Source organism: Patella vulgata, chromosome 7 (genome assembly GCF_932274485.2).
Source record: "Patella vulgata chromosome 7, xgPatVulg1.2, whole genome shotgun sequence".
In the NCBI taxonomy this organism is placed as follows: domain Eukaryota; kingdom Metazoa; phylum Mollusca; class Gastropoda; family Patellidae; genus Patella; species Patella vulgata.
In genome coordinates, this window is record NC_065885.2 from 10141369 (window position 1) to 10167773 (window position 26405).

Consider the following 26405-nt stretch of genomic DNA (forward strand, 5'->3'; position numbering starts at 1 on the left):
ACAACAGATTGCCCTGCCCAAATCTACCTGGGGAGAAGTCACTTCGGAGTAATATTAACGCTCTGTACACCTTTTGTTGTGTCACGTGACTAAGCTGGTACTTCCTCCTCCACGAAAGAATTAGTCATTAAATTTTTATCCCTTTTAACGCAGACACTTATTTGTTTGCCAAGGTCTAAAAATTAAGATAGTTTCGTATTGGTTACGAATAACTTGAATCATTCATTTATCATTATTTCTGAAGGCTCATAACTGATTTATATATTTATGTTTGTGAAATTGGGGAGGAGAACAGAAGAGCCGGGTTACCTACCGAGACAATATGCAGCCATTTTGAAGCGTTGAGTTACGGACGAATGGTGTTAGTTTGAAAACTGCAGCAATGTCGTCTGTGTGAACTCATGTGACAGAATGTGAAAAAGGAAAATACTCTATGGTTGTGTAGTTAGTATATTTTTATTGCGTTTCGTGATGCGCAATATATATTTAATTTTAATTGGATATCAAAGTGATTTATATCTTTTCAAAGTGTGAAACCCGCGTCTCGTCTGAAACAGAAGGCATGGAGTTGATTCACGTTAATCAAAGCAAGTGCGACTGTGTTGCTTTTCATTGTTGCTCAATGAAAAAAATTCAAAATTATCGGATGGACGTTAAAAAGTGTTCTGGAATGTTGAAACTTTCTCTTATCGGATTGTTAATTTTATTTCAAATATCATTTGTCTCTTCATTTGATATTCATATATCAGAAAATGATCCCGGTGGAACAGTGTTGTTCAACGCCACTCAAGGCGAAAACTGGAGTTACGATATCGATGCATTTTCTAGTAAACACACAATGCCATACATACAGTTAGACTTTAGTTCGGGTATTGTTTATTTAAAACAACAACCAAAGTGTTCAAAAATAAACAATAATATTCTGGAATTTAGAATAATTTCAAGACACCGAATTTTAAATTTTATAACCAACCGAACGCTGACACCTGTGAAAGTGTTTTTGGAAGGTGAAAACTGTCGGCATTTTAATTCATGGAAGTCACAAAGATTAAAATTAGACGGAACGCATTATATTGTAACACATAGTGAAATAAATAGATGTATTCCTGCAGGGCAGCATATCATATCTCTCTTAGATTTTATACCAGACATTTACCAAAAGTGCTCTATAAGCGTAGACATACCTCGAACATCGGACTACACTGTGAACCCAAACTCATTACAAATTAAAACTCTGTTAACACGGTGCTTTTTCAGCAGTGAAATTTCTCTAGCTTTTAATGTGCTTTTCTCATGTCCAAATCATCATACATTTTTTGTGCCATATGAAGTCATAATTCATCCCAAAGATACCCAAAATTATTCAGCTTTATTGCGGAAGTCGCGACGTTCTAGACGTGCCGTGGTGAACAACGCGCCAGTATTTGACGAGACGGTGTATGTGCGCCATGTCAAGGAAGATCAAGCGTCTGGAATAATCGTAGAGACTATAACGGCTCATGACGCGGACCAGGGAGACGAAGGAATAATAACTTACACAATGATACCGGAACGAGATGAGCGGAGTTTAAGCATGTTTGCGATAAACCCGACAACGGGCACCGTCAATACCACCAAACGTTTAGACAGAGAATTAATAGAAGTTCACTATTTTCAAATTATTGCTTCTGATCATGGCCGAGATGTCAAAACGGGTTCTACCAGTTTAAAAATAATTGTTGATGATGTCAATGATCACGCTCCTCAATTCGAACAGAAGCATTACATTAGAAATATTTCTGAAAATCAAGAGGTTTTCACCGACTCAAACATCCTAACGGTTCGTGCAACAGATCTCGATGTTGAAGAAAATGCGGATATCAGATATAGTTTTGTGAATCCCACAAATGACTTTATGATCGATCCATTACGCGGCATTATTACTAATCTCGTTAAACTTGATCGTGAAACCAAATCCAAATATCAACTGGTTGTTCAAGCCATTGATCAAGGGGAGATAAGCACTAGAAAGACAAGCTCCGCCACTGTTGACATCAATATTTTAGACGTGAATGATAACAAACCTCAATTTTCCCAAGCTTCGTACGTGGTTAGTGTAAGGGAAGATATCGATATCACAAACCAACCTGTTATTCTCAACGTCACAGCAACAGACAGAGATGAAGGATCCAATAAGGAAATTCGCTACAGTTTGACGGGAAATGTCATGCAGACATTCATCATTGATAGCTTAACCGGTCAGATTCACGTCATTAAATCTCTCGATTATGAACAATTCCCGAAATATCGTTTAACTGTTCGAGCGGAAGATAGCGGAAACCCATCACAGAAAAATTCCACAAATATTTTGGTACAGGTGATTGACGTGAACGATAATGCCCCACAATTCCACGGTCACATATATCAGGAATCTGTGGACGAGAATGCGCCTCTTCAGACCCCTGTTGTTCAGTTGTTGGCATTTGACCTCGATTCTGGTCTTAATAAGGAAATATCGTACAGTATTATTGATAAACCAGTAGATATGCCATTTGAGATTAACGAAAAATCAGGATGGGTTTCAACTACGGGAAAACTAGATCGAGAAAAGTCTCAGAAATATGAATTCAAAGTCAAGGCAAGTGACAATGGTGCCAATGTTTTAACCGCTACGACAAGCGTTGTCATAACAGTTCGGGACATCAATGACAATGCTCCCATATTTAAGCCGAGATTTTATGAAACGACTTTGTCAGAAGATTCAAGAATTGGTTCTCCAGTTATTACAGTAACAGCCATTGATAAAGACGAGGGGGATAATGGTCATGTGATCTATGACATCAGTGGGGGTAACACGGGTCGAACATTTCAGATAAGCACAAGCAATAATATGGGAGTTATTACCCTTCAGAAAAACCTGGATGCCCGAATTCAAAATCGTTATGCCTTATCTGTTACCGCTCAAGATCCAGACGGTAACCTTGACACCACAGAAGTCTTCATCAACATCTCGGACACTAACCGGTTCCAACCAGAATTCCAGGGTATACCATATCAATTCAGTGTCGATGAAGATGTCAATGTCAGTACATCCGTTTTCAAAGTTTTTGCTTTGGACAAAGATCGCGGAGAAAATGCCGACATAACATACAGCTTTCTGGGTGTTGTTTCAGATTTCTCCATCGATGCCAATACAGGTGAAATCAGAATAATTCAAGCCCTAGATCGCGAGACCGGTCCGGCTTACACATTGACAGTGACAGCAAGAGACAATGGCAATCCGGCACAAAGTGACACAACTGATATTGACATAATTGTCAGGGACATAAATGATAACAAACCCGAATTTTCAGAAGTGGTTTACACTGGTACTGTGAAAGAAGACATTTTGGTTGGACGTCGCGTTATTCAGATTACCGCTAAGGATAGAGATAAAGGCCCAAACGGTCAAATCTATTACACATTTACTGGTGGCAGTGATGGTAATGGAGACTTTAATATTGACCGTGCTCTTGGGGTTATTCGTGTTGCCAAGGAATTGGATAGAGAACGTATTGCAAATTACAACTTGGTGGCTCTGGCTGTTGACGAAGGTGAACCCCGTCTTTCAACATCTGTTCACATCAAATTGAAAGTAGAGGATGTAAACGACAATCGACCAAAGTTTGAAGCAGATACCATTGAAGTTGGGGTTCTTGAAAACAGTCCAATTGGCACAACTCTTGCAAAGATCACTGCTGAGGATCCAGATGAAGGAGTTAATGCCCTTGTTGAATATAAATTTGTAGGTGGAGCTGATGCCGATTTGTTCGATTTAGTTGGTAGACGTGGTGACCCAGCCACAATTATAACGAGAACAGATTTAGACTACGAATCCGATAAGAAGCAATATGAGATTATTATCCGAGCAGCCTCCGACACCCAGTTCTCTACTGCTACTATTTTGGTTAATGTACAAGATGTCAATGACAATCCGCCCATCTTAAAAGATTTTACGATCATCTTCAACAACTATGCGGATACTTTTCCTTCAACATCGATTGGACGTATACCAGCATTTGATCCCGATGAGACGGACAGACACCGCTTGGAATATCGGTTTATATCTGGAAACGGCGCCAATTTGTTGCATTTGAACACCACATCGGGAAGAGGGGAAATTACTCTAGATCCACGTCTAAATTCCGATGTACCAAGAAATGGAACCTTTGTTGTCAGTGTTTCGGGTGAGTTGATTAAATTTATTGTAAAGAAAAGTATTAGGGTGCTGTTTTAATGTAGCAGAAAAGTATAAATGTTATATGTACTGTTTAAGCCCAATCCATGGATAATATGATAATGCATTATATATAAAATATTTACAACATGCCTTTTATATAACAAAATAAATCCACAGTCCTACATATATATTATTACTTCATTTGCTTTATCAATAATATTGGTCCAATAAATGACACTAATCAAGTATATTGATATGTACAATATACATTCTGCAGGTTATAGTGTATATTAACCCTGTGTGTATATATATAATCATAGATATAACACCTACAATATACACTATACTATTAACCCTGTATATACATGTATATATACAATAATACAATATACATTTAAAACAGTGTTATACATATGTATGTACATGTATATCAACTACACTATACAATTAAATAGATAACATACATTACTGATTGGGTTACATCTAGCAAATGAGTAACAAGTGTATAGTAAGTTCTTTCATATACAGTTATTAAACAGTTAGAAAACAACACTGTAACTGTAGCAATGTAGCAAGTGGCTCTCTTGATTAGGTAACCTATGTACATTTCTATCTAATAAACAGGTACCATATTAATATTTATACAACTACTTGAGACTTATACATTCTAATAAACGGTTAGGAAACATTACTTTGATTAACTGTAAAAATAAGGTAACATACATGTGTATGAGTTCCTATCTAATAAACAGGTACAATGTACCATTAGTACATATTAAACAGTAACAATCTTCTATTAGGACATGTACCTATATTTTTCTCTTTTGATATATGTATGTGAAATCTAAAACCATTGATATAATTACCTGTATGATGAGAGATATTATTGGCAGGTGTATATGTATATTAATGTTGATTACATGTACATGTATATAGATAATTATCAATAATTTATACAACTTGGGGGATCTTTAGGTAATCATATTTCATTATATGCTGATACATGTACATGTTAAAATTATATATCATACATGCAGCCTGCTATTATATTGTATGAAATATGCAAGTGTTATCTGAACCGTTCATGTGTGTAAGAACTGAAATGCGAGAGGAGGGGCGGGGGGACGTCCTACTGTTCTGCACCAACCGGTCCAATATACAGATAGTGGGCTATGAATGTGACAAGGAGTAGGATCGCCTGTCCAACCTCCTGGGTTTTCTTCAGGTCTTCGGTTTCCTCCCACTGCTAAAGACCCCTACGCGCAAGCAAATTATTAAAATAAAATTAAAACCATGCATTAGTCCCGAAATGACCTAGTTTGTGTCGAGTGGACGTTAAACCCCATTTCTCTCTCTCTAGTGGGCTATGATAGAATTTTTTTCCTGACAGTGTATTACCACCTACTCTTATTTTCATATCTAACTGTCAAGGGATTTTTAACATCCTGGAAATGGTACATGTACCTGTATACATGTACAAGCATTGACCTTATAATACTATATTTATAAGGTCTGGGCTCTAGGACAATTCATTCCCGGACAACTCGTCCCTGAGGACGATTCGTTCCTGGACAATTTCCTGGCCATATTACATGTATAGTGAATCTTGGTTTGTTGTCTATCCGAACGACTAGACACTTTCCTGCCCAGTCTCTCCGTCGTGTACTGTAGCATTGACGAGGCAGTATTAAACACCCTGGACCTCTTGTTTAGTGAGCCATTGACATCCTCACCGAGTGTCTGTCGCTCCCATAAAATGATGGACATACATGTAGGAACATTCATATTTAACAGAAGGATTTAGCAACATGTAATATACATGTATAATAAGACAAAATCGGTGTATAAATTCCTAACAAATTCATCATATTGGTCATTAATTGATAAATAAGCTTAAAGTTGATGAATAGCTACATATTCTACTGGAGACTTTGGTTTATGATAAATGTTAAAACTGTTTATAAATTTTATAAGGCCAAATTTAATATATACATGTACCTATGTTTACAGTTAATGGGCCAAAAATGTTGGGTGAATCGCTTTGAAATACCTACATGTATGGCCTGGATACTTTCATTCCCTACTTGCCAGGACAGATTCATAGGACCTGGAAAATGGAGAAAAGGATTTGTCTTTATAGAAAAAATAATCTTTTAAAGGGGTATTAGGTACATGTAAGATTAGATAAAGAGCTGATACTTCTCGATATAATAGTTAAAAAAAATAGATACCGGTAATGAAAAGGGAATATACAATAATACTATAGCCTTGATTGTAATTGCTACGGTTGTTATGATAATAAACAAAGTCTTGATTATTTCATCAACCACAAAACATATTTAAATTTACTTAATATCGGATCCATACGATGGCATCAATAGTTGATTATGGTCTTGATAAGTTAATTAATATCTAATTAATAATTTATATAACATTTAAGCCTAAAGAAATACATGTACATGTACCTGCGATAGGCAGATTTAGTTCTTGTATAATGTATGTTTAAGTGTCATTTAGCAATTGAGAAACACATTACCAGAACACATCTATTATGGGAAACAGTCATTGGTTTTATTGTAAAAGTATGACATTTTGCTAAGTATCCTCTTATAATTATCAAGGACAAATACCATTTCACCCTAATAAGAAAAAAAAATGTAAAAGATAGTTGATCGGGGGACCGTTATCACTGATATTTTTTTTCTGGCCTAATATCCATGTAGATATTTATTTTATTAATATATAAGTAAATGAATGGCTAATTTACTAGATTATTGATAGTTAAACTTTAGATGGACATGTTTTATTATAGATATGATAATATAAACATGTACTGCTGGAGGCTTGTAGGTTTTTTTATCATCTGTGTAAACAAATTATTACCTTGATAATTACCTGACAGGTAGAGATTAGATACCTGTATATCTATAAAACATATAGTATTGATGATACCACATAAAACAAACTATAATCTACAAAACAAACAGGTTATTTATTAACACTGTACATTATCTTGGTGAAGAGTGACAATCTGTTTAGTAGACTAACAATTCACCCAGTGTTGTACATTTAAAGGCTCAATACCACTCTTGTTGTAACTGAATAATATGTCCCAATCTTTATTCTGGTCAACAAATTGTACTATTTTACAATATTTCAATTAATTGATGATACAAATTTCATCTTAACACACCTTATATAAAAATTTTGAAAAATTCAACATAATGGTTTGAAACGTCTAACGTAAACTTTTCAAATGAAACTTCGATTTAAAAATATTTTCGAACCCTCTGGACAAGTAAAATAGGATGTAATGGATAATTTTACACAACAGGTATGACACTTAACCATCTAGTACTTAGATAGAGATATTATTTATTTTCTGGAGCTTTCAAGCCAGCAAGAGTGTTATTGTCCCTTTAAACAACAGTAACAAGGGTAGATGTATATCAATCTGATTAAAACACAGATCCTATTTCATTTCGTTTTTTATACTTCAAAATTTCGTAATGCTTGTCTTTAATACACTAGGATCTGGAAGAGTTGTTATCATTGACGTTTTCTGGATGATTTGGGGGATTAGTCAGTGGAACATTCTGTTAAGTGAGTTTTTGGCGTGAGGTGCATTAAACTGTGGGTAATCCACTAGAAACATCAATGCTGATTGAATAATCAAATGTCTGACGTCATATTGTCAAAAAACGCTTGTATGACCTCTGACGTGACATTTCATTGCAACCGGTCAGATCTTCATGTAGTAGAAGCCATCGAAAGTATAAAATAAACGGAACGAAATATAAATCTTTATTGTAATCAGATTGCATGTATATCTTCTTTCTGATGCACAGGCATGTACACGCATTGGGGGGCTGTGGTGGTTGGTGCCCAAAAAATGTAGTTAGGTTCTTAGTATGTTACCTAATAATAATATATTCGCTGTTAAATTGGACATATTCAAGAACACAATATTTTTTTATACAACTTTTAAAAAGTACAATTGTGTACTGTAAGGGGGGGTTGGGTGGCCGAATGGGTTACACGTGCGTGTTGGATCGGAAGGTCTGTCATTGAGTCAAATGCTGTGGTTTCGATTCCCCGATTGTAATGACATGGAGTAGGGTCACCTGTCCAACCTTGTGGGTTTTCTCTGGGCCCTGCGGTTTCCTTCCACTGCTAAAGACCCCAAAGCTAAAGAATTATTAAAATAAAATTTAACCATATGTTAGTCCCAAAATGACATGGTTTGTATCAAGTGGAAGTTAAATCCTATTTCTCTCTCTCTCTCTCACATGTACATGTATATAAAAGAACTCTTGACAATTTGAATTTGAAATAAAAGTAGTAGATCGTAGGGCTGCTGTCCAGGTAAAATTTCCTTCATAGCACACTACATGGCATACATTGTATACTCGTCTTCATCATCCCAATTAGTCTAGAAAAGTTGGATGTTAAACCCCAATTCATTTTGTTAGGATTGTTTGCCGAGAAATAAATATACATATATGATGACTACTGTATATTCTAAAACTAGTTACTGGTTAGGAAGAAAATATAGCCACCTTAAAAATTGATAGATGTAGGTACATTTCTGCACTGTTAAACCCATGACCTAAAAAACAAATGATCTTTGTTACATGTACCTATTTTTTTTCCCTTCATTTCTTCCAAAAGTAATTTATAATGTATATGCACAAAAAATGTATGTTGACTACTACAAATTAGAGGGTAGGCTTTTGATAATTTCACACACATATTTTTTATAGAGTTCATCAAGTTTCCATGTAACTCTCGTTTAAGGTATTGTGTATTTTACGTTCACTTTGTAAATTTGTGGTTAAAATATTTAAACTTTCCACGACTAAATAGAGGTCAGTGTTTGACCAATCAACAAGAAGTGACCGATGTTATTTAAAGTGAAAGTGTGAGTGTTGACTCGAGGTGGTGTTTACAGAAGGATTTTCTCACAGTCGTGTTATAAGCTTTCAATAATGTGTTAAATTCTTATATAACATAAAACACTTGAAGTCCCTGATTCAAGAATAAAGCCAAAATAGTTGTATACATGTACATGCAGCCACTAGCCATTCCCCCAAAATAGGTCTATACTTGTACATGTAGTCACTAGCCAAAATGGTTGTATACTTGATCTCATAGCCAATATAGCCATTCCCCCAAAATACAAATAGCTTTGCATTGTACATGTATATGTATTGCTGTTGGCAATTCCCCCAAAATAGTTCTGTACTTGTAGCCAGTCCCCCTAAAATAGTTTTGTACTTGTACCCATTCCCCCCCCCCCCCCAAATAGTTCTATACATGTACTTGTAGCCATTCCCCAATTGAGTTTTGTACATGCACAAGCCGTTGGCAATTCCCCCAAAGAGTTCTGTACATGTAGCCATTCCCCCCAAAATAGTTCTATAGTTCTATACTTGTAGCCACAAGCCATTCCCTGAATGAGTTCTGTACTATTTGTACATATGTTAGTCTTGAAATACATGTACATGTATGTTAGTTAAAAAATGACTTCATGTTGAGTTCAGTTACACCCTATCTCTCTCTCTTCCTTCTCACATATTAATACATCAATATCCTGACAACGAGCATGATGCAAAGTTTAAAGTCTGATACATTTGTATGCATGTGGGGAGCCACAGTGGCTCAATGAGTAGGATGTTAGCTGTCTAACCTGAATGATCCTTGCGTTGGCCAAAAAAAGTTCTTCAGAATTTTCCGGCGTTGTGCCTCCTTGTTAGTGATGTAAAAAAGAGGGCCTGGCAAGGAACAGCGTAAAGTCGGAAAACTGACGTCCAGTGAACACATCGGCGTGCATGTAAAAGAACCCTTGAGCATTTGTCCAGGCAAAATTTCCCTCATACATGTACATGTAGCACACTGCATGATGTATGCGGGCCTTCATTAGCCCAGTAGGCAGTTAAACCCCATTATGTATGCCTGTTGAAAAAATTCTGAAATCACTGTTAAATTTAAACCTGAACCTAAATTGTATTTTTATCATGTTATACGTGTAATAATGTAATATTGAGTAATGGAGCTTAAACTTTTGTCAATATGATGGTTAACTTTGAAATCCGATGATATCAAGGATTAGGGTTTGAGATCGAATTACGAGAGAGATACACATGTGGAATGTGAAGGTAAGATTAGTTATAAAGTGTTATCATAGATAGATTGTATTATAATATACAGGTAAACATGCGTTCAGGTGATAATGACAGACAAAAATCACAGTATTTCATTATCTTTATAAATAATTTATATATAGGTTTATAACATGGTGGGATTTATCGATGTTGGATGGCCGAATGGTTAATGTTTGTGCGTTTCATCATAAGATCTGTTATTGAGTCAGGTGGCAGGGTTTCGATTCCCCGGTTGTAAGTGACAATGAGTAGGGGACGCCTGTCCAACCTCGTGGGTTTTCTCCAGGTTCTCCGGTTTCCTCCGTCTGCTAAAGACCCATACGTGCTAGCGATTTAATGAATAAAATTGAACCATATGTTAGTCCCGAAATAACCTAATTTGTGTTGAGTGGACATTAAACCCAATGTGTTAGTCCCGAAATAACCTAATTTGTGTTGAGTGGACATTAAACCCAATTTCTCTCTCTCTCTCTCTCTCTCTCTCTCTCTCCAAACGATGCAAATAACTGCTTTAATGATTCTAAATTTTAATGGTTTCTGATAGCAATATAAGTTTTTGGGTAAATTACACCAAAGAAAAAAAGGGTATTTTTATTTTATGGAACTTTAGAATATTGGTGGAAGTGGAATTGTTTTTTGTAGACTTGTATCTTGTACCATTTAGTACATAAGTAGAAACTTTCTTACAGTTGGTGTCGTAATTATTGTTGATGTTAGTTAAACAATGGTTGTTTTCAATAAGTAATAGCCCCCATCCTCACATTTCTTTATTTAATTTTAAACATTGTGACCAGTCATTTAACATGTAAACAAACTTCTAACCAGATGTACAGTATGTACAGTGTACCAGTAAAATACTAGACAACGCTTTATGTCACATAGTTGACATACAACAAACAAACGAAAATCAAGTTTCTTCAAACATTTGAACCTTGTTTAAGTATCTACAATTACTACCTATAATGACTCTACTATTATCTTCTCAATAATTGAAATAGTTGGGAAAATAGAAAGAAAACTTTTATTCATTTAATTTTGTGCATCGTATTTGAATGGAGTTAATTGGTTTTTAGCAGTTTGACTGGATCATTAAAGATACATTATGTTAGATTTAGATAAAGAGCTAGCCATTCTTGCTTTAATAGTTTGAAAATAGATATGTAAAATGAATAATTTGAAAATTACATTTAAATTACTCTATTGCGAGCGAAGATATAAGCCTTTGAAGGTTTTGACAAGACGTGTGAAATAATTTCAACCACCGTACTGGTTGTTTGAAACTAAGCCTTGCTCCTCCATTTTTACCTTAAATCAAAATACGGATGAACTGTTCTAATCTATTTAATATCAGAGAAATCCGATGCCATCGAGAGTTGATTATGGCCTGGATAAGTTTAATTAATGGCTAATTAATAATTTAGAAAATATTTCAGACCTGCAATAGGCACATTTAGCTCTTGCATAATGTATGTTTAAATTAACATTTGGCAATTGAATTATTTTTTTTATTTACCTGTTTTAAGACATGTACATGTAAACCTACATGTAAGTATATATACATGTATGTTCTTGGTTTCATAAATATACAGTTTATCTCCATACATGTACTGTATGTGAAATCTTCATTACGTTCCAGAAATATTGTTTCTTTGTGGTTTTCTAGCATAATTTCTCTTTGTCAGTGATGCAGGATGGAGGGTCTGATAGGGACAGCTGTCTAGTCATTTGGATGGGACGAAAAACCGAGGTCCTGGGTACACATTGGCATGCACTTTAAAAATCCCTTGGCAGTTGGAATTTGATATAAGTGTAGGCAAAATTTCCCTCATAGCACACTGTATGGTGTATGCCCATCTTCATTAGCCCAGTCGGAGTAGGACGTTAAACCCCCATTTCATTTCACTTTGTTTCTTAGTGGAGAATATCACTATTGCATTTAATGAGTGCTTCAGCAATTGATCTGATACAGGGTTTCTCAAGCTAGAAACCTTTTGAAAATATATTTACCCCCATCCCCTGTTTTGTTCAGTAATTTAGAGTTTACACTTCTACCATAATAAAACAACCAACAAAGTAATAATTTAAAATTACTGCTTTAAAAATTATTATTGAAGTTTATATAACAACAACAACAGCACATAAGAATGTTATTTCACTTATTTTCATCTACATGTACACTTGAAATGTTAAAAAACCCAAAAAAAACATCCCCATTAAGATTAAAAAGATTCAGAATCTTCAAATTTACCCCCTGGGTGGGCAAAATTTACCCTATACTTTTACATTTATACAATGTTAGAAACCCACTGTATAATAAGAGTGATTTCTTTTATTTGTATACATGTATGCATATATGTGATTCATCGTTTACCGTGAAACAAAGTAGTGCAGTTTTACGGTTGTGCTAATAATTTTGGATATATATACACATACATACGTGTATGAACAAAATCATGATGGGGGTCATTGAACGTGTGAAATATCTGTGTCCTAAATTTTGATAGTTAAATCTTAAAGTGTAATACAATATTTCTGACATTTTTTACACATTTTGTCATGCATCATTAATAGACGAAAGAAAAAAATATTTAAAAAAATTTGTAGTATGAAATTTGAACTCAAAGAAAGAAAAGAAAAACAAGTTGTGTCTATTATTATTGATGTATTGTGATATATTGGATAATATTTGATTGCTCGTTACTCCCGAAACAATAGACATTTATTAGAAAAAGAATATAATATAAAAAATTCAGAGTGTGAAATATCAAGTTCATATTAGTGATGTATTGTGATAGATTGATTCATAGTGGATTGCTAGTTACATTATACCTAAAAACCATCCACATTTATAAGTAGAAAGACAGTATTTGATAAGCTACCCTAAAAACAATAGACATTTATTAGAACTACGACAGCCTGATGATAATATAAATAAGCTAAGTTAGATAAAAATGTCAGGTAAGAAAGCTTTATGTGCTAACTGCCATATGTTATAAATTCTTGTACTCATTTATCTTACAAGATGTGAGAGAAATATTTATGTGTATCATGGTTCGAGACCAAGGATGAAAAACCGAGGTCCATTCACGTTGACATTCTCATGCTTTTAATCAAACCCTTGACCATTGAAGAGTGTGCAGAAATACTACTGCCCAAGCAAAATTCACTATCCTAGCTTTGCACATGTAAGCATCGAATATAATATAACTGCATGTCAGTCTCAAAATGATAGATATATATTGTTGATGAGACAATAAAACCCCAATTAATTCATTCTTGAAATAGTTTCCTCCCACTGCTAAAGACCCCTACGCGCAAGCGAATTATGTAAATAAAATTAAACCATATGTTAGTCCCAAAATGACCTAGTTTGTGTCGATTGGATGTTTAACCCCATTTCTCTCTCATTCTTGAAATATGTATAAAGAGATATTCTATTGAAGTTCTATAAATATGTACAGAGATGTTCTATTCAAGGTTATATAAATATGAAATTTCTTGAAATCCTTGTAAGTTTTTAAATCTTTTGTGTGATGTGGAGTTGTATTATACTTTCTGTAACGATTTCTCTTATACTTTCATACTATACATGTATAAAACATCTGCTCGATTTCTATTACATGTACACGTGAAGACATTCAAGTCACATAGTAAAACATCTGTTAAATACGTACCTTCATTGAGAAAAATTTGATATTTTTGATCAAGTATTTATTTGATGTAAATCAATTTTAAGCGGTTTCCTTGTTTAAAAGTGGGAGTTGGACGGCCAAATTTTTAATGCATGTTTGTTGTATTCGGAGGTCTGTCATTGAGTCAAGAGCCGTGGTTTCGATTCGGGACTGATAAAGACCCTTACCCTCTAGCAAATTATTGAAATAAAATTGAACCATGTGTTAGTCATTCGGATGGGACGAAAATACACGGTACGTTGGCGATCACGTAAAAGACACCTCGACAGTTGGAATTTGATATACTGTAAGAGTAGGTCGTAGCATTGTTTGAGACCCACATACATGTATGTATATTAGTATTTTTGTATAAATACTAGGGTGTCAATATGAAGTCACATAATTTAACAGAAAGTGAGCAGGTATAATATATATCACTATTTGATTAAGTTATAAGTGAACTTCAGTCTTTATAGCATGCAAAAGCAGGTCAATATATCAATTATGTCATGTACAGTATAGGCATATTGTAAAATACCTATTTATAACGTCTTATACGCCTGCTGTCAATTGAATAATATTGAATACAGGGGTATTGTATATTTGTGTACATTATTGAATACGTTGAGCTGTAAGGAGTGGAAATTAAAGAAGCCCTTCCCCTTTTTGAATTCTCTTTAAATTTAAAATATTCGTAATGCTTCTGATTGTCTATTTGAGGGATTTTGAATCCCTATTGAACTCCTCGGACGATATAAATAAAATGAAATGGGGGTTTAATGTCCTACTTTTCTGCATCGACTGGGCTAATGAAGGCGTTAGACGATGTATGAACCATCTCATACTGGGTAAAATCTTTAATCCAATTGAATCCATTTGGGGCGAGTACAAATATGCTTCCGTTGATTTTTTTTTTCTTAAATATGGATTATGTAAGATTAAGATAAAGAGCTGGCCGTTATTGCTATAATAGTTTAAAAATAGATACATGTACCACAAAATGAATATGTTTAAAATTTCATTCAAATTACTTTATTCCGAGTGAAGTTATCACTGTTTGTAGTTTTGGCATGATGGGTGCATTGATTGTTTATTATCGTAACCACAGTGCTGGCTATTTAAGATTTAAAATTTTAAAATTAAATCATTAAACTTAAAATTGGAAATGAAATAAAATGAAATGGGGTTTAACGTCCTACTGTTCTGCTCCGAATTGGGCTAATGAAGACGGGCTTACGCCATACAGTGTGCTATGAGACAAGTTTTGCCTGGACAGCGGCACTACGGCCTACTCTTATATCGAATTCAAACTGTCAAGGGATCTTTTACGTGCACGCCAATGTGTACACGGTACCTCAGTTTTTCATCCCATCCGAACGACTAGACAGCTGTCCTTGTCAGGCCCTCTGTTCTGCATCACTGACAAGGGGGAACCATGCCGAATGAACTTTCTCTGCCAATGCAGGGATCGCACATCCGACCTCCAGGCTAGCGAGCCAGCGTCTTACCCACTTAGCCATGTGATCCCCCAAACTTAAAATTGGAGCCATCCGATGGTCTAGAGAGTTGATTATGGTCTTGTCATGTTAATACATGTTTGAATAATAACATTTAAAGCCAGAAAAAAGACCTGTAATAGGCAGATTTAGCTCTTTAACAATGCTTCTTTCATTATTTTAAATAATATAATGAGTACATCTTGGGGAAAATTAGATCTTTTCTAAAGAAAAAATTTGCAAATGATGATCAGCAGCTTTCGACATGAAATGCAAGCTTGTATTCGAAGTAAAATAAAATTACTGTAGTGCTATATTATTGAATAATTGATGATTCCTATAGTCTAGGTTATAATGATATGAAACTATTATAACGGTCTAAGATCTAGTGATAAATAACACACTTGATAGTTTAATAATGTATGGCTGGTTAAGAGCAGACAGGTGCCCTGAGCTATTATTATTGATTATACAATCATTACCTTTACTTTACCTTCCATACATGAAATAAAATAGTGTTAAACGTCTAACTGTTCTACACTGACTGGGCTAATGAAGAGGGGCATATGGTATACAGTGTATTATGAGGGAAATTGGCCTACTCTTGTATTGAATTCCAATTGTCAAGGGATCTTTTACGTTCACGCCAACTTGTACACAGGATCAGTTTTTTGTCCCATCTGAATGACTAGACACTCTCCTTGCTGGGCACTCTGTTCTGTAACACTGAAATGGGGGAAATTAATACTGGAAAATCCTGGGGAACTCTCTTGACCAACACCTGGATCGAACCTTGGACCACCTGGTTAGTGAGCTAGCGCCTAACTTACTGAGCCAATACGGCACCATAAGTGAACGAACGTTTAGGCCCTGTGGGGTGCCCTTCACTACTGAGGTAGAACTGTCTGATTCGGATCAGATTGTAAATGTACGTGTAATGTACATGAGTCAAATTACAGCTAATTAGTTAATTGAGTGTTAATGATCGAGAAGTTGTGACTTGTCATATTGAGTGTTAATGACAGAAGTTGTGACTTGTTCATTGATTATTTCTTTCATGGTCTCTGATTCACAATAAATCTGTTCATAATGTTTTATGTAAGAATATATTAACACAATTACCTGGACAATTACCTGGACAATTACCTGAACAATGTCTTGTCATCACTTGTTAAATCTTATATATTATTGTTTAATATAATAACAGTTTTGTTACAACCTGTGATAAAACTATTCACACGTGACTGTTTAATGATGGCGTATGATTACAATCAAGTTTTCACAGGCTAAATCTATTTCACAAGGCCATCTGCAGATTTCGTCATAAGTCACGAGATGTAAACGGGGCTAGCACTAACCTTAACCCAAGACCTAGCCCTTAACCTTACCCTAACCCACAATCCTTGGCAACAATCACATGCCCTAACCCTGTTTACATCTCGTGACCTTGGGGGAATCTGCAGATGGCCATGTGAATTAGATCTAACCGTTTTCACAGATGATTACTGTCTGGCTGAGAAGTAACATTTTAGTAATATCTGACTTGAGTATAAGTAAATGTATTCCGTAGAATTGTGACTTAAGTATAAGTAAATGTAATTCCATAGAATTGTGATTTGAGTATACATGTAAGCACTTGTATTCCATAGGATTGTGACTTGAGTATAAGTAAATGTATTCCATAGAATTGTGACTTGAGTATAAGTAAATGCAATTCCATAGAATTGTGACTTGAGTATAAGTAAATGTATTCCATAGAATTGTGACTTAAGTATAAGTAAATGTATTCCATAGAATTGTGACTTGAGTATAAGTAAATGCAATTCCATAGAATTGTGACTTGAGTATAAGTACTTGTATTCCATAGAATTGAGCCTTTGGTATATAAGTAAAATTATTCCATATAAGTGTAACTTGAGTATACGTACATGTACATGTATTCCATAGAATAGTATGTAAGTAAGTGTATTTCATAGAATTTTGACTCCTGTATAAGTGTATTCCATAGAATTTTCACTTGTGTATAAGTAAACTTTCCATGGAATTGTGACTTGTATATTTCCAGTTCAATTACTAAATGCCACAGAAACAATGTTTCATGTGTGTAGTTACACGTACGTGAGCATCTACTAGGTTTAACTCAACAATCAGCACTAAGTTTATTACACATTCAGACTTCACGCTATTTTTACTTTGTCATTTAAGAAGAAGATGGAGGCATCTTTTCTTTGAAATGTATCAACTGGTTTGTGTAAGATTAGAATGTCTGGAGTTGTAATTATTGAATCTTTACTTTTAATTTGATTTAGATTTATCTTGCTCTGGTGATGTAATTACTTCGTACATTACATGCATGTTAATGTAGCGGGCCAGTCTTAAGAGCTCTGAGCGGAATTGGAAATGTTTTTGGCAGGCCCCCATCCTTTGAAAAATTATATATTAAAAATGACCAGAAATGACTACTTTTTTTTTAAATTAAAAGAAAAACAACGCTAAACGTTCGTAGGATTTTAGACACCAAGATAGGCCTTGTACACCTTGACATACATAGACCTTGTGTGGATAATTTTCTAATTGTATTTTAATCTGCCAAGTCCACCTTGACCTAACATGCAAGTGGCATCGTTTCGATTTGTGACCAGGAGTAGGGTCCTCTTATTTACTCCCACAGCGAAAGATCTCTACATGTAGTCCAATTATTGAAATAAAATTGAACCATATGTTAGTCCCGAATGACCTGGTTTGTGATTCAAAGTGTTCTAATGATATGTGAATCAGAGTTTTGTTTGAGTTGATAGTACTAGATGATAAGAATGCTAACATGGTTTTGTTGCTTAGTTGTAATCTGATACAAATGTTCTTCAGCTTTGCAATGTCCAGATATGGCATCTAATTATTAATTGTTCGCTCTCATATCTTGTAACTTTGATAGTGAATTGAATCACATATTTAGTCAGGTCCTTAACTCCAAAGATGAAAATTATGAATGTTGGCTATTTTTATTAAGTATTTGTATTGCTCTGTAGTTATTACTCATATTATCAGTTCTGAGTGAATCTTGAGCTTAAAGGAGAGATATTGAAATGAATTGTCCATCCTTCCTGGTTTCATTTCTGGAGCATATTTCATAACCCATTCAAGGTATCTTTATGAAACCTTGTACCACACATAAACCTAATGTAGTGGTTGTTCCTGTAGCTAATTATAATTTTCTTGGATTTAGTTTTAAACTTTAATGTTTCTATGGAAACAAATTTGACTTAATTAGTTTTTGGTACTTGTACCATGTACATACAAAGGGTAGGGGATGTTGTTGACTGATTTTTCTGTTTATGTAAATATCTTTGATATATTGTATACACATCGGTATAGTTGTTGCTGACTGATTTTATTTTTCTTGTTAAATCATTGAGGATTTGAGATGGGGGGTCATGGTGGATAAGACGTTGACTCGCTAGCCGGGAGGTCGGGTGTTCGATCCCTGCATTGTCCAAGAAAGTTCATCCAGATTTTTGGGTGTGGTTCCTCCTTGTCAGTGATGCTGGACAGAGGGCCTGAAATCTACAGCTGTCTAGTCGTTTGGATGGGATGAAAAACCAAGGTCCCGTGTACACATTGGTGTAAACGTAAAAGATTCCTTGACAGTTGGAATTCGATATAACAGTAGACTGTAGTGCCGCTGTCCGGGCAAAATTTCCTTCATAGCACACTGTCTGGCATATGCCTGTCTTCATTAGCTGAGTTTTGAGCAAAACAATAGGACATTAAACCCCATTTCATTTCATTTCTTTATGAGATGTCGGTATAGTTGTTGTGCCTTGGTTTTAGTAACATTTATGTTTCTATAGAAATAAATTTGACATAGTTTTTGGTATACCGGTACAACGGTGTTAATTATTAATAATTTATGTAGGTACATGTACCATGTGTATTTGTACAAATGTTCTCAAACAATCATATTTCATGACAATATATAATAATAACACTAGATAAATATGTGTACGCATGGTTTATCCATAAACACACGCGCAATTAGCATTGAAAGACATTGTTACAGAGATTAGGAATTGTATTTTGTTTTAAGTGTAGAAGCGTGTACAGGTCACATTGCTGTATGGATTTTTATGCTCATTTGCACAATGTGAATAAGAAAGAGATAAATTGTATGTTAATAATTGAAATAGTGCATTAATATCTCTTTGACTAGGAACAACCTTTGTGATAATTATTCAGGCTGTTCTGCCATTAAATAAATAATGGTTCTTTGTTCGTTTAGAGTGTATTATTATATTTCTTGCCTTTATTTACCTGTCATGGCCACCCTTTCAACTTCAAACAAGAATGAAGGTGAAATATGAATTAAGATAGCAAAGTTTAGGTTGTATTGCTTGAATTTACCCGTCATGGCCACACTTTCAACTTCAAACAAGAATGAAGGTGAAATATGAATTAAGATAGCAGCCTATCTTTTCATCAAAAAAAAAAAAAAATTAGTAATCTATTCTTGATTGATTTTAAATTACCATAGTAACCAATGATTGACATGTTGGAGTAGTTTATTTCCCTGTTGAGTTATCTGATTATTGATTTCATTCACTGATGAAAAATCTTTGACTTCAAAATTGAAATTAAAACAAAAGAAGAAATAATTAAAGTAAAGAAATTATACATTAATTTGGTAACGTCTTCATTAGCCTTGTTGGTACAGATAAGATAATTAGCTGGGTTCACATTATGATTGAAATGAAATGGGGGTTTAACGTCCTACTGTTCTGCTTCGAACTGGGCTAATGAAGACGGGCTCATACATTGTGCTGAGGGAAATTTTGTCCATACAGCGGCGCCATGGTCTACTCTTATATCGACTTCCAACTTTCAAGGAGCTTTTGCGTGCATTCTAATGTGTATGCGGGACCTCTGTTTTTAGTCCTATCTGAACGATTAGACAGCTGTCCTTGTCTGACCCTCCGTTCTACACCACTGACAAGTGGAAACCATGCCAGAAAATCCTGATGAACTTTCTCAGCCAACTATCTCATCATGGAAAGTCCAATCCAATAACTACAGGACCAGATACGTTAAATACATGTACCATGGATATAAGAATGTTTGACCCGTGCAGCCATGTACATGTATTTCAAGATGTGATTATGTCAAATTACATCACGATGCATGAACTTGACAGATTGGTGACATCTTCACTGTCAGGTTGGTCTTGAAGATCTGTGTTTTTCACTGTACAGGTACACATAGTATACAGGTAGTATATGTAATTTGTTACAGGTAATTGCAATTGAAAGGTCTGGAGAGTGTGTTGCCCAACAATATCAATTATGTCATTTTGCGACAAAATTATTTTTTATTTTCTTTGTTCGAGCTTGACTCATACATGTACTTGTCAGCCTTGATTGACAGGCAGTGAAATTAATCAACTGTAGAACTTACCTGCCAATTAATTTACCTGTAAATAATTTACCTGTAATTAGAACTTCAAAGACTTCAACCTTGAAACACACAAATACCGTTAAATTTTTCGATTTTAAATGTAAGAAGACTTTAAGATATTTTTAAGAATTGGGATATTGCTAAAAAATTGTCATTCCTTGTACAAAAATTTTCAAGTTAAAGCACTTGTTTATGGATTAAAATTGTACACCCAAAAATCTTTTTAAAATATAGTTCAAGAGCTTTGTCAATTCCGTCATCATTAGCCCAGTCGGAGCAAAACAGTAGGACATTAAACCCGATTTCATTTAAAGTATAATTCAAGACCTTGGTCATTTCCGTCTTCATCAGCCCAGTCAGAGCAGAACAGTAGGATGTTAAACCCCATTTCATTTCATTGTTTTGTTAGTTATTGATTGTACTGTATGCATCTGGCGTCTGAGGGTATTGACTGTGAATTTCCTGCATGGATACAATGCATAGCCATGTAAGCTCAGTAAATTCCTGATGCAGAAGATATATTGGATTTTACATTTAACGCTAGACTAAGAGTATTTAATGTGAAGCTTGAGTATTCACTGCAACATGTACAATAATCAAGTGATATTTTTAGTCTTGGGTCTATCAATGTGTATACGTGTAGTAGAAGAGAGGCCGTTTGTGTAAGAATCAATGGCGTTTATTACATCAGGAAATATATATAATAGACAAACCAGACTATCAATAGATTGAAGCTTTATATCCGTACGTTTCCTTGTCAATGGCACAGGCATACTGGAACTGATTTTAGAAAAATATAATCAATAGTTAGATCACTTGGCTTGACTTAGTTTCATTTTACTTAAATGGCTATTGAAAACTAACTCCGCAATACATTTTGTTTTCCTAACTCTGATCTCTAATGAAAAACCAACTCGGCAAGTTCAAACATCTATTTTATTTTCCCATCAGCCGTAATGAAAAATATTTTTATCACATGCCAAATAAAGTTAAAAGAGGGTACCGATATATTGAAATGTTTTTGGAGCATACATGTATCTCATAGACCATTTAAGATATCGATTTTATTAAACTTTAGACACATAAACCGTATGATAATAGTTGTACTTTTAGCTAATTAGAAATTTCTCAAACTTAATAATTTATGTGTTTCCATGGAACAAATTTGGTTTAATCTTTGGTATCCAAGGGGATGGGACGAAAGACCAAGCTCATTGGCGTGCATGTTAAAGAACCTTTTATAATTGGAAATAAAAGTAGGCTGTATCGAGGCAGTCCAAGCTAAATTTCTCTCATAGCAAACTGCACGGCATATGGCCCTTTCCGTTTTATTTGTTATGCAAAGGTTGATGACTAAGTCTGCTTGTTACTTTTGTCTTTTTGTTCAACTCAAGAAAAAAGAATATGTGACAGACAGATAAGATACAAAAAAACACAGACAAAATAAAAGATTACGGCATCCATCCACGAATTAACACTCCTGCCGTAAAATTTCTTCCCACTCTTTTATGTACATGTAACTCCCTAATGTATCTGCATCGGCTACCGAGTCAAAGTAGAATCCCATAAAGATTCATTGAAAAGATCGATAAATGTATGTAATGTTAGGGTAGGTCTATTCATGCAACTCACTGATTATATAATCACATATTATATCTAAATGTCTAGTCGGGTTATAATTTATTGATAGGCATATAGGTATATAATATATATGGTAAAAGGATACAAAATGAAATGAAATGCAATGGGGTTTAACGTCCTACTGTTCTGCTCCGAACTGGGCTAATGAAGACGGGCATACGCCATACAGTGCGCTATTAGGGAAATTTTGCCCGTACAGTGGCACTACGGCCTACTCTCATATCGAATTTCAACTGTCAAGGGATCTTTTACGTGCACGCCTATGTGTACACGGGACCTCATTTTTTCATCACATCCAAACGAATAGACCGCTGTCCTGCATCACTGACAAGGGGGAACTACGCCGGAAAATGTGGATGAACTTTCTTTGCCAATGTAGGGATTGAACATCTGACCTCCAGGCTAGTGAGCCAGTAAAAGTATACAGTGTAGTACCCCTCTAATAATAATAATATAAAGTATTTTAGAGAACCTGTTTATCCATCCAGAGCACCTGTATTTTACAGTACATTGATATACAGGAAACCTGTTTACATGCATGTCTTAAGAATTCAGTAAAAGTGCAAGTGTACTATACGGACAAGGATCCAAGCATGACATCATTGTAGCCTTCGAAGTCGGTCAATCGATGCACAATTGTCGAAATAACAAGCATGCTAAGTTTCATGTTGATCATACTTGAATTGGCAATACCTTGGGAATTTTTTGTAGTGCATTACCCCCCCCCCCCCAAAAAAAAACCCCCAAAAACAAGAGAAGTGCTTGGGCAAGCAGATGTAAAACCCTACGAAGGAATGAACAGAATCAGTACATCGATATTATTGAGAGCACCTGTTGTTAATCTCGACTTGTATCATTAATAAACTAATCCTCTAATTCTGTCCGCAATCTCTTCACTTGAAATAATCAACCTGATGTTGATTGTCTAATGTCATGACCGACCAGACCTGCACACCATTATCTATTCAAGCATGAATGAATGGAACAGGCAGTGTGAAACCTTAATGGCTGGCTTCCATTGTTTCGCTGGGTGATGTCACAATGACTTGATTCTTCCATTTGTTCAATCACCATGAAAAATAACATTGCTGTTGTCCATTAAGTGGGAAAAGAAAAAAAAGAAAAGTTCTTTGATTTTAATTTCTTTCTGCAATGAAGCACACATGTTTTAAATGGTCGCTGTTTCTAGTTTTAGACGGATTTTACGATAAAGACAAAAGTAAAAGCCAATAAAGCAGAATTACGTCTTTCATTATTCCTGTTGTTATTGTAAAATAACCGTGGTAACAAGGACCAAGTACGTTATAAATATACTCATCATTGTGGAATTGTAGATTCAGAACTGTAAATTGGATCATTAAAGTCTCTGATTGCCTAATTGCGAACTACAATCTTGTGAAAGTTACATCTATAAAATAAATAGCAATCTGATTAAAACACAGATCCTATTTTGTTTCATTTTTTATAGTTCAAAACTTCGTTTTACTTGTCTTTACTACACTAGGATCTGGAAGAGTTATATAACTCATGTTCTGGTTGATGTAAAGGATTAGCCAATGAAACGGTCCGTTGCAGCGAGTTCTTGGCGTGCAGTCTATGGAACTGTGGGTATTCCACTAGAAACTTCAACGCTAATTGCTCAATCAAATTTCTGATGTCATAAGGTCAAACGTTGTTCGTATGATCCCTGATTCGACCTCCCACTACCACCGGTCAGATCTTTATGTATAAAAGAAAGAAACGAAATATAGATGTGTATTTTAATTAGATTGAATAAATATCAGCCCCAAAAAATCAGCATCCTATACAGATACAAACAATCCAGTGCCACCTATAAATGTTGGATAAAATATTTTGATGGGCCTCTTTTTAATCCAACTGAATCCATTGGTCTTAATTTCTTAATAAATATCAAATAATCAATTTAAGTAAATTTGAGAGATATTTTCTGAAAAAGGCATATGCTGTTCAGCAGCATTAAGGAGTAATACAAGCTTGCATCTAAAATTAAAATAGAAACTGAGTTGTGCTGTTGAATAATTTAACATTGCTTGTGACTAGATTATATGGTGATATAATGAGTATTGTATATCCTTCTTGTGGAATTGGTATATGCAGCAATATATAGATTAGAATCGTAAATTTACTCCTTGTAGAAGTTGGTGGGTTGGGTGGCCGAATGGTTAGCGAGTGCACGTTGTATCATAATGTCTGTCATTGAATAAACTAGCGTGGTTTCGATTCCCGGGTTTTCCGCCTGTCCAAGCTGGTAGGCCTTCTAAAGGTCCAACGGGTTCCTAACTCTACTAAAAGCCCCAATGCTCAAACAAATTATTGAAATAAAATTAAACCATATGTTAGTCCCCAAATGACCTGGTTTTTGTCTAGTAGACATTAAACCCTCTCTCTCTCTCTCTCTCTCTCTCTTCCTTGTAGAAGTTATAATTATGCCGAACTGTAGGTTATATTGCTGCTATAAATATTGCATTAAGCATAGAAATAAAGTAAAACTGCATAAAATACCACTCAATACATCTGTAGATACGTCTAGAATTTCATGTTCATTAGAGTTAAAAGCGTAACATCATCTGCCTTCTATTAAGGCTTTTTTTTGTTTATTGAATTTCCTGTTAATTTGTAGAAATCTGATGGAATTGTTCTTCTTTCTTTATTTTTTATGTGTAGAATTTACCTAGTAAAGCTGATAGTAATTTATGGAAACATGGTATACCAGCTGAAATAATTTGTCAGTGTGGAATATCAACATATAGATAGATGTATTTTGTATACATTTCCAAATACCTTACACATGTTTAACCACCTATTGTGGACATTGGAAGTATTTTGTGCTTTTAGGATTAAAACGTTTTAAAAATAAATCAGAAGAAATCTCCTGATAAGATTAAAGTATTTTGAATCCCTTCCAAATTACACAGTTGTGAAAGTTGAATCTCTAAATAGAGAGAGAAATGGGGTTTAACGTCCATTCGACACAAACTAGGTCATTTCGGGACTAACATGGTTTAATTTTATTTCACTAATTCGCTTGCGCGTAGGGGTCTTTAGCAGTGGGAGGAAACCGGAGGACCAGAGAAAACCCACGAGGTTGGACAGGTGACCCTACTCCTTGTCAGGTACAACCGGGGATTCTCTCTAAATAGAACATCAATCAAAAAATTGTTCAGTTCCTTTACGAAGATATGACGAATTGAAAATTTCCCAACATTCAGCATCCTCTCTGGTTGATATAAACAAGCCTTCATTACCTACATGGGGGGTTAAAAGCCTTTGATTGGCCCCTTTTCATCCGATTGTATCCAAACTGGCAGATTATCTATTGTTTAAAAGGGCCTGGCAAGGGACAAAGTATAGACGTTCGGATGCAATAAAAAAAAACCCGAGGTCCCGTGTACACATTGGCATGCACCTAATAGAACCCTTGACAGTTGGAATTCAAAATAAGAATTGGAGCAAAATATCACTCATGGCATGGCATATGCCCATCTTTATTAACCCAGTTGGAGCAGAAAGTTTTGACGTTTCCGTGACATGGCCTTTGTGAAGTTTGATTTACAAAGCAACTCAGTTATAACTAATTGGAGGAGTATTACATAGCAAGTAATGTTTATACATGTATAAACCAATAGATATGATAATATGAAATGGTTATACATGTTCGCACTGAAAGATAAAATTAATATTCATCAATAAAGGAGATAAACATGGCACAGAGCCAGGAATTTCAGAATGTATGAATTCTGATTTAATATAAGATTATTATTCTGGTTTC

At 34.9% G+C, this 26405-nt stretch overlaps 1 protein-coding gene across 1 annotated transcript in view; it reads left to right on the top strand.

Annotated features, from left to right (window-relative positions):
* Positions 1 to 296: 296 nt before the first annotated feature.
* LOC126828089 (protocadherin-like wing polarity protein stan) overlaps positions 297 to 26405 on the top strand; it is a 61983-nt gene continuing 35874 nt past the window's right edge. The window contains exon 1 of the mRNA XM_056102231.1: positions 297 to 4205. Coding sequence (XP_055958206.1) covers positions 563 to 4205 — 3643 coding nt within the window. The 5' untranslated portion in view covers positions 297 to 562. The remainder of the gene's footprint in view (positions 4206 to 26405) is intronic.